This window comes from Ochotona curzoniae, unplaced genomic scaffold (genome assembly GCF_017591425.1).
Source record: "Ochotona curzoniae isolate NIBS_2020 unplaced genomic scaffold, NIBS_Ocur_1.0 contig_21, whole genome shotgun sequence".
NCBI classification, from domain to species: Eukaryota; Metazoa; Chordata; class Mammalia; order Lagomorpha; family Ochotonidae; genus Ochotona; species Ochotona curzoniae.
Window position 1 is genome coordinate 276,476 of NW_024465322.1, and position 17,277 is coordinate 293,752.

The window sequence follows — 17,277 nt, forward strand, 5'->3', positions numbered from 1 at the left end:
TGATGTGGTGTGTCATATTCATTGATTTGTGAATATTAAACCATCCCTGCATGCCAGGGACAAATCGCACCTGCTTCAGGTGAATGATCTGCCTGATGTACTGTTGGGTCCTATTGGCTAGTAGCTTGTTGAGGATTTTATGTGTTTATTGTTCACCAGGGATTTGAGTTGTAGTTCTCTTTTTCTGTTGGATCGAATTAGCTTTGGTATTAAGGTGATGTTGGCTTCATGCATAGAGTTTGGAAGGATTGCCTCCTTTTCTGTTGTTTTGGAAAAGCTTGTGGAGAATCGGAGTGTGCTCTTCAAATGTTTGGTAGAATTCTAGAGTGAAGCCATCTGGTGCAGAGAGTTTCTTGGTTGGGAGGTATTTAATTACTGATTCAATTTTCATCCAAGTTATAGATCTACTTATTTTGATAATTGCCTCATGATTCAGTTTTGATAGATTGTATGTGTCCAAAAATCTCCATTTCTTCTAGATCTTCTGATTTGTTGATGTATAATAGTTTTGGCTAATTCTATGTATGTCCAAGGTGCCCATTGTTATAATTCCTTTTTCATCTGTGATTCTTTTGATTCATATTTTCCCTCCTATTTTTGATTAGTTGGGGTACTGGGGAATCTATGTTGTTTATTTTCTCCAAGAATCAGTACTTTGATTCATTGATCCTATGTATTATTCTTTTTGTCTCTGCTTGGTTAATTTTCTCCCTTATTTTGATTATCTCCTTTTTCCTGCTAATCTTGGGAATGCTCTGCTGCTTTTTCCAGCACCTGCCAATGTATGGTTATCCCATTTAGTTGGTGCTTCTCTAATTTCTTGACATGGACATTGGTTGAAATGAACTTGTCTCTTAACATTGCACTTGTGTCACTCTCTGGCATCCCCGTACCCTGTACACACAGGTTTTGCCTGAGTACACACAGTTGTGCCCCATGTGGCACTGACGGGGGTCTGGGTCTTTGACTGTTTTAGCCTCTCCTCATTCTGTTCCACCATCATTGCTCTGATGGGCAACGTTAAAGCCTGACTTCTCTGCTTCCATCCAGCTCCCAGCTCAGGTACCTGGAAAGGCAATGAAGGATAGCCCAATTGCTTGGGCCCATGGCTTTATCTTGACCAGTCTTGGCCATTACAACCTTTTGGGAGTGAGCCATCAAATTGAGGATCCTTTTGTGTCTCCCCAACCCCTTCCTTCTCTACTAACTTTGTGCATCAAATAGAAACAGATCTTTTTTTTTTCCAAGTCATTGTTTCATTGATTAGAGAATATTTACTTGGGTAAATGCACTGAAATAGATGCAATATAATGTGCTTAAACTCTCTGTTACTGTTTCATTTGCAGATTCAAGAGTGGCTTTGTTTAAACTGCCAGACCCAGAGAGCCATATCAGACCAGCTTGGAGACATGGGAAAGATACCACCATCACCAACAGGACCCAAAGCCCCTCCCCGTATGCCTCTCTCCACAGAGCCACCCTCACAGAAAACAGAAGTCTCTCCCCGAGAAATTGTGAAGAAGAAGGAGAAAGAGGAAAAAACAGAAGTTGAAAAAGTAAAAGAAGCATCTTCAAGTGAGAAAGTTTCCGCTCAGGTAATCAGAGAGCAGAAGCAAGAAGGAAGTACCCAAGAGAAAGACAAAATCCTGGGTCTCCAAGAGGAAAAATTACCCTTGAAAGAAAAAGAGCTGCTCCGGGAAGACCAGAAGCCACCCCCTACAGAAGCAACGCCACCTGCTGAAGACCAAAAGCCATCCACTGAAGATAAAAAATTACCTCTCCAAGGAAAAACAGCAGTCCCGGAAGAGGAACAGAAGCACGAAGTACTGACAACCCTGGTCCACACTACTGAAGAAAGACAGGAAAAAAGAAAGGCACCCAGGCCTGGACTAGAGGAGAAGGAACTGCAACCCCAAAAGGAAGAGTTGCCCAGTGGTGCACCTCAGAGGTCGCTTAAGGAAGATGATCAGATGGCCAAAAAACCCTCAGAACAGCCACCGCTGGTGCGCATGGGCAAACCTGATCACGTGGAACCCGGGAAAGAGAAACCGGTAAGTCCCCTTCTGCTTTGTAGCTCTGTCCATTGTCTTGAGCGGAAAGCACAACTTTTTATTTTTAACCCAAAGATATGAATTGATCATTGGTAGTTATACAAATGAGATATTTCAACACCCGTGAATGGGGGCATTATCCACAAGTGTAACGGCTGCTAAAATGAGGAATTTAGCCTTTTAACAACTTGGTCAGATTTTCAAAATATGGACATAGACAATTTATTTTCTGACTCATGCCTGTCAAGCAATTGATTAAAAAAAATCATATGGATGCAAAGAAAAACATTCCCACACTTTTTAGTTATTCTTTTTTTTTTTATTAAGGAATAGACATAAGTATCCTCTATAATAAAACAATGTATTTTTGAATAGGTTTCTTTGCCTAGGTGTTTAGTTTCACCAAAAATGGCACAGCTCTTCTCATTTGAAAGCCCAGTTTGTGATCATTTGCATGATTGCAGACAGAAACAGAAATTATTTGTGGCTATCAATCTAGAGGAACATCAAATTGAGATGTTACAAAGTAGTTTATTTTCATTTGAAGTGTGGTTTTATTTTTTTATTATTTTTTAAAGATTTATTTATTTATTGGAAAGTCAGATATACAGAGAGGAGGAGAGACAGAGTGGAAGATCTTCCATATGATGATTCCCTCCCCAAGTGAGCGCAATGGCCGATGCTATGCTGATCCGAAGCCAGGATCCAGGAACTTCTTCCAGGTCTCCCACACGGGTGCAGGGTCCCAAAGCTTTGGGACTTTAGCTGCTAGGCCACACCACTGGGCCCTTAAGTGTGGTTTTAATGGGAGATTTTACACTAAGGATTTTGTTCAGGGTGTTTGATTCTGAAGGGTTACTTATAATCTAAGCATAATCTGAAGAAATGCATATTCTTTAAGAAATTGCATCATTTTTAGGGGAGCTCTGATTTTTTTGAGTTACAGGAGAGTGTTCATTATATATAATTGAAACTTTAATTTAGAGGAGAGAGCAATTGATTAACAGGAAAATTAAAATAAGTATAATAGGGGTTCAGCACAGTGGCCTAGTGACTAAATCCTAGCCTTGCACATGCCAGGATCCCATGAGGGCACTGGTTAATGTCCTAGCTGCTCCACTTCCCTTCCAGGTCCCTGTCTGTGGCCTACTCAGGCAGGAGAGGGTGGTCAACCATCCTGGGACCCTACTCCTGAGTGGGAGACCTAGATGAAGCTCCTGGCTCCTGGTTTCTGATCTACACAGTTCTGGCCATTGTGGTCACTTGGGGAGTAAAGCAGTAGATGGAAGGCTTTCTTTCTATAAATCTGACTGGCCAATAAAAAATAAATATTTTTTTTTAAATCAATAATCTCAGTCATTTGTCATAAATGAATTTCATCAGTCGAAAAAGAAGATTGCAATCTATTTTATATATAACGACTGGGTCTAGACGCCACCAACCGTAACAACCACCCATTGTTTCATTGTTCTTGCTAAACATGATGTCTTTTTTTGGTTGCCTTACATGGCTTTTTCCCCTTGCGGGAAACCCATCCGTCTCAGGAATCTTCCATTTTAATTCTCGTTTCGTCTTCTGAATCAAACGTCTCTTGGTGGACTCATTGACCGCCTGCATTATTTCTGTTTGCCAAATGCTTCGTTTTGAGATCTACTTTTTTCTTTTTTTTCTGCAAGAGAATTCACACGGGAAACTGCTAAATCCACTATTGATATTCTGTGTTTCTTTTTCATGTGGACGGGTCTGGTCTAACATCCTATTCCAGGCTTGCATTTTATCTAGAGTAGCATTATGAAATAAAGGCACAAAGAGGACACACATAGTGATAATGTTTAGTAAAAAGATGAGGAAACACACACACACACACAAACACACACACACACACACACACACACACACACACACACACACATTTTCGAGCAAAGGGACCCTGGAAGGGAAAAGCATAGCGGGGAGAGGCACAGCATCTTGCCCTTGTCTAGCTGTAGGTGTATGGTGGAAATGGGGGTTGTGAGGGTGTGCGGTAGGGATTAAGGATGAAGGGTCCCCTTCCCGTTGCCTGCCTGTTCTTAGGTTGGAAAACGGAGTTGGTATTTGTTACCACCCCCAGGTTCCTGGTGAGGACAGGTACGTCCTGGGAAAGGAGACATCTGACTGCCAGATAGGCACGTAGCATTGCCCAAATGTGATTTCCGGCACCCTGTCTCATTCCATCTCATTTTGACATTCTCAATCGGTATTTCTACTTCAGAACTCACTGTAAGTTCAGATCTCATTGAGCTCTCTGGGGAAGCACTTTTCTGCTTTCTGATTTTCTGTTTCTGTTAGTGCCACCATCCTTCACGTCTCTCTCCTTTCCCAGGGGCTCATCTTTAGAGGGATCTATGTTCTCAGAAGCAAAATTCCACACTCTGGTCCGTTAGCTCCTGCTCCCGAGGCCACTACCCTATTTACAGCTTTGGGGAACTTGGGCCAATGATATAAGCAATGTAATCACTTCTGTCCCTCTCATCTCTGGTATACAGATGTCAGATGCTTTAGATGGCCTAATTGGCCAAGGGCTCGGATTTTTCTCCATCTCTTAGAATTCCTATTGAGTCTCTGCTGTGTTTTAAATATAAACTAGATATCATCAGATGCATTTGTACCTGTTTATTTCACACCTTTTTCTTCCTTTCTTGGCTCACTACTCGTTTAGTCTGCATATGTACAGAGTTATGTATAAATTGCAGTGTTTTTACTAGTATGTTATGGAAACATAACATTGAAGAACATAGAATAAGCATTAGTGAAATTAAAATTAGATTTTACGTCTGTTAAATGTAGATCAATCTTTTTCACTAAGTGGTGCATGATTTTAGAGTGAGCACTGTTTGATTATGCTTTAGCATTTAGAAGAAATAATCTAAAGCTTATTGCACTTATTTTATATCCAGCTTGGTAGTAAAGCTTATTTTGATGTTTGATATTTATTCTTGATGACTTTCCATAGCAGAAAAAAGAGATCATTCCTAACTATTTATTAGAAATAGAAGATGTACAACCCCAATCATTTTTCAATTAGAGAAGTTATTCTTTACTATATAATATCTAGCTTTTATTAAATATATGATTTCATTAAATAGGTCAGGTTGTTTTGCTGTCATTGGGTTTCTGAAGCTCTTTGTAAACCAGTTGTGTGGTGTGCAAAGGTTTTACCTTCTCCATTCTCCTGGCTGCTTCACTTTGTTGATTCTTTCCTTTGCTGGATAGGCTTTTAGTGAGATGTAGTCCCATTTATTTCTTTCGGCTTTAACTGCCTGTGGGCTGGGTGACTTTTCCAAGTCTTTCCCCCATTCCTTCATCTTGGATAGTGCTTCCTATGTTTTTCTTTAATAGTTTTATGGCTTCTGGGTGCAGATGTAGGTCCTTGATCAATTTAGAGCTGATTTTTGTGTAATGTGACAGGTGTGGGTTTTGCTTCTTAGTTTTGCAGGCTGCTATCCAGTTGTCCCAGCAGCATTTGTTGAAAACACCAAAATGTTTCCCTGGGTTCTTTTCAGTTTTCTTAGCAAAGATTAGTTGGCTAAGCATGTACGGGCTCCCTTTTGGGGTTTCTGTTCTGTTCCATTTGTCTTTTTTGTTTCTATACCAGTACCAGACTGTTTTGATGACCCACTGCCCTGTAGTATGTCTTGAGATCTGGAATTGTGATTCTTCCATCTTGGTTTTTATTCTTTAGGGTAACTTTGGCTATTTATTCATGGTCTTTTATTTTCCAGATGTCCTTTTGTGTCATATTTTCTAACTCTGGCAAGAATGCTGTTGGAATTTTGATTAGGATCACATTGAATATAACTTTTTGTAATATGGACATTTTGATGATGTTGATTTAGGAACATGGTAGGCTTCTCTGTATTTTAATGTCTTCTTTTGCTTCTTTGATGTATTGTAATTTTTATGATCAAGGTCTTCCACATCTTTGGTTAATTTCTGTCTTTGTCTTCTCCCTGCTTTTTTGGATTAGTTGGGCTAGTGAGATATCTAGTTCATTGATTTTCTCAAAGAACCAGCTTTTTGATTCATTGATCTTATGTATTGTTCTTTTAGTTTCTACTTGGTTTATTTCCACCCTTATTTTGATTATTCTTTTTTTTTTTTCCACTAAACTTGGGGTGGCTTTGCTGTTGATTTTCTAACTGCTTCAAATGTATGGTAAGCTCCTTTACTTGGTGCTTTTCCGATTTCTTAACATAAGCATGATTGAGATGAATTTTTCTCTTAACAGTGCCTTGTTGTGTCCCATAAGTTGTGTTGTGTTGTGTTGATGCCTCCATTGGTTTCAAGCAATTTTTAAAATTTCCCATTTCATTTCCTCTGTAACCCATTTTTCCTTTAGTAGCATACTATTCAGTCTCCAGGTGTTTGAATGTGTTCAGAGGCATTTGAGGGTCTCCGGTTTCATTCCATCATGGTCTGAAAAGATGCATAGTATCAAATCAGATTTTTTTTTTTTTAATTTGCAGAGGCTTGCTTTGTGGCCTATACCATGGTTCAGTCCTAGAGAAAATTCCATGTACTGATGAAAAAAAAAAAATGTATTCTCTGTCTGTAGGCCGAAGGCTTCTGTAGGTATTAGTTCAGTCTTTTTGCTCTAGTGTCTGGGTGAGCTCTTTTGTTTCCTTCCTGAGCTTCTGACCTATATATCTGTCCTTTGATGTTAATGGGGTATTAAGCTCACCCAATATTATTGTATTAGAGCCTGCCTTTCCCTTTAAATCCACTATTTGTTTCATGTAGCTAGGTGCCCTGGCATTTGGTGTGCATACATTTATTATGGTGATCTCTTCCCACTAAATAGATCTTTTGATCATTATGTGGTGTTCTTCATCTCTTAATATTTTTCACATCAAAGACTATTATCTGGTATAACAATGACTGCGTGGACTCATTTTTCCTTTCCATTAGCCTGGAATATCTTTTTCCATCCTTTTACTTTTGTTTCTGCTGATCTTTATTGGAGACATATGTCTGGTGAAGGCAACGGAAGAATGGATTTTGTTTTTAGATCCAGTCTGCTAATCTCTGACATTTGATCGATGAGTTTATGCCCTTTACATTTAGGGTTAATATGGATAGGTAGCAATTTTGTCCTGTGAGTTTAGCAATGGGTTGTTTATTGTTTGATTTAGCCTTCTGTTGTTCTTTTACTGGAATGCTCTCCACATTTGCCTTTGGTTTTGATGGTTGCCATTCCTTTTCTCTGTCAACAGGACATATTTAAGCATCATTTGTAGAACAGGTGTGAAAGAAGCAAACTTCTTGAACTATTTTTTTACTGTGGAAAAATTTGATTTCATTTTCAAAGACAAAGAAAAACTGCTGGGAAGTTACTCTGGGCTGACAACTTTTCTCCTTTAAAATCTGGAATGTCACTTCATTCTCTTCTGGCCTGTAGAGTTTCCTGTGAGAGATTAGTAATGGGTCTGATTGGGATTGCTCTATATGCTAATTGATTTTTTTCACATGCATATTTAAGGATCTTTTTCCTGTGTTCAACTGAAGAGAGCTTAATTATATGTCATGGTGAAGATAACTTTGGTCAATCCAATTGGGGTTTTTTTGGTTTGTTTGTTTGTTTCCCAATTCTTTCTCCAAATAATGGAAGTATTCCTTTATTATTTGATTGAATATATTTTTAAATTCAGCTTCTCTTTCTGTGCCTTCTGGTATTCCCATAAATCTTATATTTAGCTTTTTAATAGAGCCTCTTAATTTCCAAATAGTTTTTTTGTTGTTGTTGTTATTATTTTGTTTTGTTGGTTCACTCAAATCCACTTCCAGCTTTTTAATTATTTCCCCATTACTAAAGAAAATGTCTTCCAATTCTGAGATTCTTTTGTCTGCCTCACTCACTCAGTCTGTTATTGAGGCTTTCCACTGAATTTTTAATTTCTCCATTGTGTTCTTAATTTCTTATATATCATATATCCATTTGATTCAGTGCTGCTATATTCCTTAAATTCCTTGTACTGCTGCATGTGCTTCTCATTGTTGAGAAACAGCTTTTAATTTTTATAAAATTTTTAAAAATGATTTATCCCCCATTTTCTCGATGTCTTCCTCGGTTATCTCTGAGGTTGACAAAGGCTTTTGCTCCATGGTGGGCCAAGCATCAGTAACACGCATTGTGCCTCTGTATCTTCTTTTGCTCTTGATCATTGGTATTCTGGTTAGCAGATTCTCCTACTTAGGGCTGGTTTCTACGCTGTGTTGTCCATCACTGTGCAGGTCAATTTTTTTCATTGTGTTAGTACCCAGTTCTTCATTTGCAATCAGCAAGTTGAAGTCCTAGGCTCTTGTTCCAGGCTTGTACCGTGGTATCCATAGTCCCAGCTCCTGGCTCACTACTCTCCAGCCCCTTTGATACCATGCTGTGGTCCCAGCCTTGCCTGCACAACCTATCTCCCATTCTGGGCTCCAACAATGGGAGTGACTCATCTAAACTGCTATGCTAAATGGCCACCCATAGCTGTTGTAAACTTGGGTGCCAGAATTTTGATGTAGTAGTATTAGCTGCCACCTGTGTGTTGGCATCCCATATGAGTGCTGCTTTTGTACCCAGACTGCTCCCACTTCCATTGCTGTTGCTTACCAATGCAGCTGAGAAAGCAGTAGAACATGGTCCAAGTAGGAACGCCCCTGGTACCCAAGTGGGAGACTTGCGGAAAGCTTCTGGCTTCCACTCTAGCTGTTACAACCATTTGGGGAGTGGACGCACAGGTCGATGTTTCTGTCAACCTGTGTGTGTGTGTCTCAGTAATTCTGCCTTTCAAATAAATACATCTGTTAAAGAAAAAAAGACGTAGAAACTGGATTGCCGTCTTCAAGTTCATATTGCTATAAAGCTATGATAACATCATATTATAATTCAGTTCTGATTATAAAGCTGTGTTTGTAACCATTACATACAGTATTTATTCTCTGATACTTCTAGTATATCTATTTGTCATTGTTTTGATTATTGATCCCTCTTAGGAGTCTTTAGTGCAATCCCAATCCCTTTGGATGATTCTTTTTTTTTTAAAGATTTATTTTATTTTTATTGGAAAGGCAGATATACACAGAGGAGGAGAGACAGAGAGGAAGATCTTCCCTCCGATGATTCACTCTCCAAGTGAGCGCAACGGCCCAATGCTATGCCGATCCGAAGCCAGGAGCTTCTTCCAGGTCTCCCACACGGGTGCAGGGTCCCAAAGCTTTGGGCCATCATCGACTGCTTTCCCAGGCCACAGGCAGGGAGCTGGATGGGAAGCGGGGCTGCCGGGATTAGAATCGGCGCCCATATGGGATCCCAGGCGTGCAAGGCGAGGACCTTAACCACTGTGCCACCGCGCCAGGCCCTGGATGATTCTTAATGTTTTATTTAGCTATGTTATATTACTCACTTACTGGTTAATTGTGTCATTCAAATCATTATAATGTAATGTTTTCATTTGTTTGTTGCCATTTTGTGTCTATCTGCTCCTGTATTTCAAGATGTATTTGAAGTGAATTATTCCTGAAATACAGTTGAAAAAGGTCTGTTTTACTTTAAATTTTCATCACAATATGGTGAATTTCTTAATCATAGTGCATGTTGTAGTTCAAAACAGCTAAGAGAGAGACTTTTGAATGTATTCAACATACATAATAACAATTTCCAGCAATGAATATGCTAATTACCCAGATCAATTATTATGCAATTAAAACAATATCCTATTGTATTCCATAAATAAATATAGTTGTTTTACCAATCATATAAGTAATGTTGCTATAGATCTCTATTTTTTACCTAGGTACTTAAGGAGAATGCATTTTAATGTCTATTTAATACATTGCATTAGGACAATCCAGCCTTCCTTATAGAGGGTAAACATTTTTATGACTTTCATGAAATTTGGCTAATTTGAAAAGTAGAGCAGTAGACAGACCCCACCTGTTGGCTTACTCCACAAATGTATAGTGACTCCACCAGAATTTTAAATACTTTTGAATGATTATTTTGTAAAACTTTTTTCATAAGGTGCTCAGGTCCTTGACCACTATGGTGAAGTTTACTGTAGTTCCATGAAGGCTAGGAAGGGTCTAAGCAAAGAAAGACTGTGAAGGAAAAACATAGAAAATTTGTGAGACCAGAAAACAAAAATATAGGGGGGAGACTGGTGTGTTATGGATGTGATAAGATATACATTCCCTCAACTGTGACCATGCTGAAAGCTTTCATTAGATGGATACTTCATCCTGGCTTGCCTCTTGTATAGCTCTTAGCACAGACAAATCTGAGTGAGTTGGATGTTCTTTGGTCCAGCCCTGCTATTATAGTCTCACCAACTTTCCCTTAAACCTATGTAAAGTCATCCATGGCAGTTAATCTTTGGCAAATCAAAGGTAGATCTAAGAACGTCTTATTGAGTGGAATCATTTTGTGAATCCAGCAAAAGCCTTTGGCGCTATAACGTGCTCCAGACTTATCTTTAACTGTATATAATAATGATTGAAATAGAAGAGATAAAATGGATAGCAAGTCAATAACTTTGATTTTGGAGAACTGTGTATGAAGGAGAAGGTGAATGACAAGGGAAATGAAGGGCAGAAAAGGAAAAAAGGAGAAGGATTTTCTATATGCCCATTGTGTATATGTGTCTGTTGTGAAAAAATATGTCATTCGGATTGCGCATGAGTAAGAAAAACCTGTACCCACGCACTCGCTGAGAACATCCGTGTGATTGATTTATGAGGTGGGCTTGGGACTGAGAGAGCTGATAGCCAGCAGGAGACAGAGCCTGTGCACAAGACATGCTCCCAGGCTGCTCTTTCCCTGACTACTTCTGACAACTGCCTTCACTTCAACTCGCTGGATGAATTGATTTCATTTTGCTCAGAGGTCATTTGAATCAGCAAAAAGGATGCTAAAGTCGCTGTGTTCATCGCTTTCTTTTATGGCCATCCCCATTCTTGCCCTGTAAGTGCTTGAGAAGCTTCAGTGCAGTGCAAGGAAAGCAGAAGAGTGAAGGCCGTTGTGTGCCTGGCCCCAGAAAGCACAAAAGTTAGGTGTCGTTCTTTGCTGCTTAAACATCAAGTAGTTACCAGTTCAAAAATATTTGTAGTAATATTTGATAACAACTCTAAGATGGGATGCGAAAGGTAAGTATGATGCTACAAAATTTCTAAAAAAAAAATGGATGTTTCCCCATAGATAAATTGTTAAGTTTAAGCAATCATGTGACTTTTCATGGTTTGCTATAGACTAATACCAATATTATCAGGAACACCAAGTCTGTGTACTTTTGTACACTGTTTAACGTGTCTTTAAAAAGTAGGGACTTGCTGGAATTTCACAACAGCAACAATATCTCATGTGTTCTGTGTATTTCTGCTAGGTAAAATTTCCAACATCCTGCTATGACCTGTAGCTAACACAGAACTTATCTGACCCTCCATATCCAAAAGTATTGATTATGTCAATAAAAAAACAATATGAATATTTACTTCACACTTTCAACTTTATTCTCAAATTGATCTAAAAAGATAAGCATATATTTTAAGAAATACGGGATGGAATTATGAAACGATAGCGCATTAATAATAGAAAATCAAATGTCATTAAGAATTGACATTTACATGAAACAGATGAAATGAGAACCAGTATTAGCTTTACATATGCTTTTAAAATGTTTGTAAAGTTTGATGCATGCATATCTATGTTACTTTTCTTTTGTGCTCTAATTTTTTTCTTAGACACTGGGTAGTTTGAAAAAATAATCTCACAATTATTTCTCAGTTCTTAAATAACGGTTTGGGAGCCATGAAAGGGCCATGCTATCAGTTTAACCATCTAACATTTTCCTGTATCTTTTCCTCCGTGCCAGGAGAAGGAAGATGACAAGTCAGACACCTCCGGTTGTCAGCAGCCTAAAAGCCCACAAGGTCTCAGCGATACAGGCTATTCTTCCGATGGGATATCAGGTTCGCTCGGTGAAATTCCAAGTCTTATACCAAGTGATGAAAAAGACTTGCTCAAGGGGCTCAAAAAAGATTCTTTCTCACAAGAAAGCAGCCCCACCAGTCCCTCGGATTTAGCAAAGTTAGAAAGTACGGTCCTATCCATTTTGGAAGCTCAGACAAGCACACTGATTGATGAAAAATTAGAGAAGAAGTCCCAACCTCATGGGGTGTCACCCGAGAAGCTTACAGAGCCACAGAAAATTCATGCTACACCTGAAGCATTAGACATTCCTGTTTCAGCAGAGGAGCTCAAAGAGGGTCAAGAGGAAAAGAAAGACATGTTGAAAAAAGATAGCCTGCCAGGCATTGCTGCCAGTAAGGAGCACAAAGCCAAGACTGAGCTCGTTGGAGACGCAACTGCGAGAAGACAGCCTTATGATTCCATTGATGACAGTAGCGAAAGCGAAAACTCCCCTGTGCCACAAAGAAAACGGAGGGCAAGCATTGGTTCCTCCAGCAGCGACGACTATAAACAAGAGGACAGCCAAGGATCTGGGGAGGAGGAGGAGGACTTCATCCGAAAGCAGATCCTGGAGATGAGCGCTGATGAAGACGCTTCGGGTTCCGATGATGAGGAGTTTATTAGAAAGCAGCTCAAAGAGATCAGCATTACTGAGAGCCCGAGGAAGGAAGAGGCAAAAGGCAAGGGGAAAACAGCACCCGGCAAACACAGACGGATAACTCGAAAAAGCAGCACCAGCTTCGACGATGATGGAGGGAGGCGGCATTCGTGGCATGATGAGGATGACGAAACGTTTGATGAGAGTCCTGAACTGAAATTCCGGGAAACCAAGAGTCAGGAGGGTGATGAACTTGTGGTCTCCGGAGGAGGAGGAGGAGGGCTCCGTCGATTCAAAACTATAGAACTCAACAGCACCGTGCCCTCCCAGAAGAAAACAACTTTGTATTTTGAGGACGAACCAGAGTTGGAGATGGAAAGTCTCACAGACTCACCAGAAGACAGATCGAGAGGAGAAGGATCTTCGAGTCTCCATGCTTCCAGCTTCACTCCTGGCACGTCCCCGACTTCGGTCTCCTCGCTTGATGAGGACAGTGACAGCAGCCCCAGCCACAAAAAAGGAGAGAGCAAACAGCAGCGCAAGGCGCGGCACAGATCGCATGGCCCGCTCCTGCCCACCATTGAGGATTCCTCAGAGGAGGAAGAACTGAGGGAGGAGGAGTTGCTGAAAGAGCAAGAAAAGCAGCGAGAATTAGAGCAGCAACAAAGGAAGGGTTCGGGCAAGAAATCAAAGAAAGACAAAGATGAACTCCGAGCTCAGAGAAGGAGGGAGAGGCCCAAGACGCCACCCAGTAACCTCTCTCCCATCGAAGATGCCTCTCCTACGGAAGAATTACGCCAGGCTGCCGAAATGGAAGAGCTGCACAGGTCTTCTTGCTCGGAATATTCACCTAGCATAGAATCGGATCCAGAAGGTTTTGAAATAAGCCCGGAAAAAATCATTGAAGTACAGAAAGTATATAAATTGCCCACAGCTGTGTCTTTGTACTCCCCCACGGATGAGCAGTCTCTTCTGCAGAAAGAAGGTGATCAGAAAACATTAAAAAGTGCTGAGGAGATGTATGAAGAAATCATGCACAAAACCCATAAATATAAAGCGTTTTCAGCTGCAAACGACCGGGATGAAGTGTTCGAAAAAGAACCTTTATACGGTGGGATGTTGATAGAGGATTATATTTACGAATCCTTAGTGGAGGATACCTATAACGGTTCAGTAGATGGGGGTCTGCTAATGAGGCAAGAGGAAGAAAACGGACTTCTGCAACAGAGGGGAAGGGAGCCAAAAGTTAGACTGCCGGAACAAATTTATGAGGATCCCATGCAGAAAATCGCAGACCTGCAGAAAGAGTTTTATGAGTTAGAAAGCTTACATTCCATCATGCCTCAAGAAGACATTGTGTCAAGCTCTTTCATCATGCCGGAAAGCCACGAGATAGTGGATCTGGGTTCCATGGCCACTTCTACCAGCGAAGAGAAAAAGCTGCTAGATGCTGATGCCGCCTACGAGGAACTCATGAGAAGGCAACAGATGCAGCTGATGGCTGGCTCCAGCCCGAGCCAGATGCCCATTGTGGATGATATGACAGAATCCGGGATGGATTTTGACAGGCTGCCTGATGCATCTTTGACATCCAGTATCATCTCAGGAGCCTCTCTCACAGATTCGACCAGCAGCGCAACACTCTCCATCCCAGATGTGAAAATAACCCAACATTTTTCAGCAGAAGACATTGAGGACGAATATGTCACCAACTATACAAGAGAAATCCAAGAGATAATTGCCCACGAATCATTGATTTTGACCTACTCGGAGCCTTCAGAAAGCGCTACATCAGTCCCACCCTCGGATACACCTTCTCTCACTTCATCTGTTTCTTCGGTTTGCACCACAGATAGCTCCTCACCCATCACTACCCTAGACAGCCTATCCACTGTTTATACAGAGTCTGTGGACGCAATAACTAAACTGGAAGATTCGGGGGAAGTCTCTTCATCGACGTATTTTCCAGGCAGTATTATAGACTACCCAGAAGAAATCAGTATGTCTTTAGATCAGTCCACCGCGTCAGATGGTAGAACTGGTGATGATTGTGTCATGATTGCCGTGTCTGATATGGCACCTGCTATCATAGAATCGGTAGAAGCCATACCCAAGACGCCCCCTGCTGATGCCGTTTCTAAAGATTTACCTATATCTGAGAAAGATTCAGTGAAAGCCAAGAAGGATACTGGCAATGGGATTATTTTGGAAATTCTGGAAGCTTATAAAGATAAGAGGGAGGAGTTTGACGATGAACTAACCAAAATGGGCTCTTCTGAAACAGTATCCGAACACCCACTTTCTTCTTTGGTGGCCCCTACAAAAGAGGAGCTTTCAAGTACCTATTTTACAACTGGAGAAGTCTTTGGTCAGGAGCCACCTGCTTCTCAGTTGGCATTTGGCAGTCCTTCTATCCCCTCACTTCCAACTAAAACTCGTCCATTCTTACGAAGTCCTTCTTTGGACATATCAGCTCAACCTCCACCGCCTCCTCCTCCCCCTTCACCTCCTCCTCCTCCCCCTCCTCCCCCTCCACCTCCTCCTCCACCACCACTTCCTCCACCAACCTCACCTAAACCAACTATTCATCCTAAAAAAAAATCAGCAGTTACAACACCAGTGACTCTAGCTGCTCCGGCAACAGCTCTGGTTGACGCCTTGGGTACCGCAGAGATGACAGCAGATCAGAGAAGTAACGGATTGCCTGTAACCAAAGTATGTGCCACCGCACCTCCTCCTGTTCCTCCCAAGCCTTCTTCAATTCCATCTGGCCTTGTGTTTACACATAGGCCTGAGCCAAGCAAACCTCCACTCGCCCCTAAGCCATCTGTTCCCCAGTTTCCTGTAATGACACAAAAACCAACAGAAATACAGCCCAAACCAACAGGTCTGTCTTTGACTTCAAGCATGACCTTAAATTTAGTGACTTCTGCAGATTATAAAATACCTTCCCCCACCTCCCCGCTTTCCCCACACTCGAACAAGTCTTCACCAAGATTTTCAAAATCCCTTATGGAAACGTATGTGGTTATTACACTGCCATCTGAACCTGGGACTCCAACAGATTCTTCAGCTAGTCAAGCAATTACTAGTTGGCCCTTGGGATCACCCCCCAAAGATCTGGTTTCTGTTGAGCCAGTGTTTTCTGTGGTTCCTCCTGTAACCAGTGCAGAAATTCTCAGTTCTTCTGATCAGACACACGGTAGCTTGGGAGTCCTGGAGACACTTTCTTCTGCCCCTGTTACAGTAGCATCTTCAATTCACGCACCACCACCACCATCAGTTTCTCAGCTGCTCACAGCTGCAGCATCAAAAGCTGAGGTTTCGGCAGTCAGAAGCACAGTCCCTGCTGTGGGTCTTGGCAGTGTTTCTATATCGATTCCTCCAGAACCACTGGATTTAGGTGACCTCCACGTGGAGAAGCTTCAGGATAAGGAAACTGGAACATTACAAGTTGATGGTGATGTTATTGATTTGCGTACAGTACCCAAAGTAGATGCTAAAGTGACAGAGATAGGTATGGATCTTTCTGCTTCCACAATGGATGTGAAAAGGCAAGCTTCAGTCAGTGAAGCCCATGGGAGGCAACTTAGTGCCGTGCAATCCTCTATTATAAATCTCAGTGCAACTTCCTCAGTAGTAACTCTGGCATCCCTGGATGCTGAGAAAGTGACTACTGTCACATGTACACCTGGCGCAAGTTACGCCAGAGGTACAGAAAGCCTCGTTGGTTTAGAACATGCAATGACAACACCACTTGAGCTTACCACATCGAAGCATACCGAGCCTTCTTACAGGATGCCAAGCAGCCAGGCCTTTCCCATGGTTGGAGACGAAGCGCCAATCAACTTATCTCTAGGTACTTCAGCAAATGCAGTGACATCTGCTGCGACAAAACCAGTCACTGTGCCTCCCGTTAGAGTCACAAACGGATGGTCTGATAGCGCCGTAGCCCAGGGAGTCCCCGATGGAGAGGCAGTGGACCTCAGTACAACAAAGTCTCACAGAACTGTTGTAACAATGGATGAATCCACTTCAGGTACGGTGACTAAAATAGTAGAAGATGATGAAAAGCCTGTTGATTTGACAGCTGGGCGAAGAGCAGTGTGCTGTGATGTGGTATATAAGTTACCTTTTGGAAGAAGTTGCACTGCACAACAGCCTGCAACTACTCTTCCCGAGGATCGTTTTGGTTATAGAGATGACCACTATCAATATGACCGATCAGGACCGTACGGCTACAGATGGACGGGAGGCATGAAACCTTCCATGTCGGACACTAACTTAGCAGAAGCCGGCCATTTTTTCTATAAAAGTAAGAATGCTTTTGATTATTCTGGAGGAACTGACGCGGCAGTAGATCTGACTTCAGGGAGAATTCCCACAGGTCAGTATGAATTGGCAACCGACCTTTCTTTGAAATATCGTTATGATGTTCCTCATCTCATTTCAGGATGAAAGTAAGGTACCATTTCCAATTTTGTTCCTTTTGTCTTTATTTGGATGCTATGGCAACATATTTTGGATGACCTTGTGCTTTAATTTTTTTTTCATTTTTTTAAAAAAATGTATTCTGCCCAAAGTCCACCTGCATGCGCCTGCATGTTCGACAGTGCTTTGATTCTGCATCTAATTAGGTT

At 41.4% G+C, this 17,277-nt stretch overlaps 1 protein-coding gene across 1 annotated transcript in view; it reads left to right on the forward strand.

Moving 5' to 3' along the window:
• Positions 1-17,277, forward strand: part of PCLO (piccolo presynaptic cytomatrix protein) — a 334,110-nt gene that overhangs the window by 153,557 nt on the left and 163,276 nt on the right. Inside the window, exons 4-5 of the mRNA XM_040970975.1 lie at positions 1,347-2,051; positions 11,942-17,024. Coding sequence (XP_040826909.1) covers positions 1,347-2,051; positions 11,942-17,024 — 5,788 coding nt within the window. The remainder of the gene's footprint in view (positions 1-1,346; positions 2,052-11,941; positions 17,025-17,277) is intronic.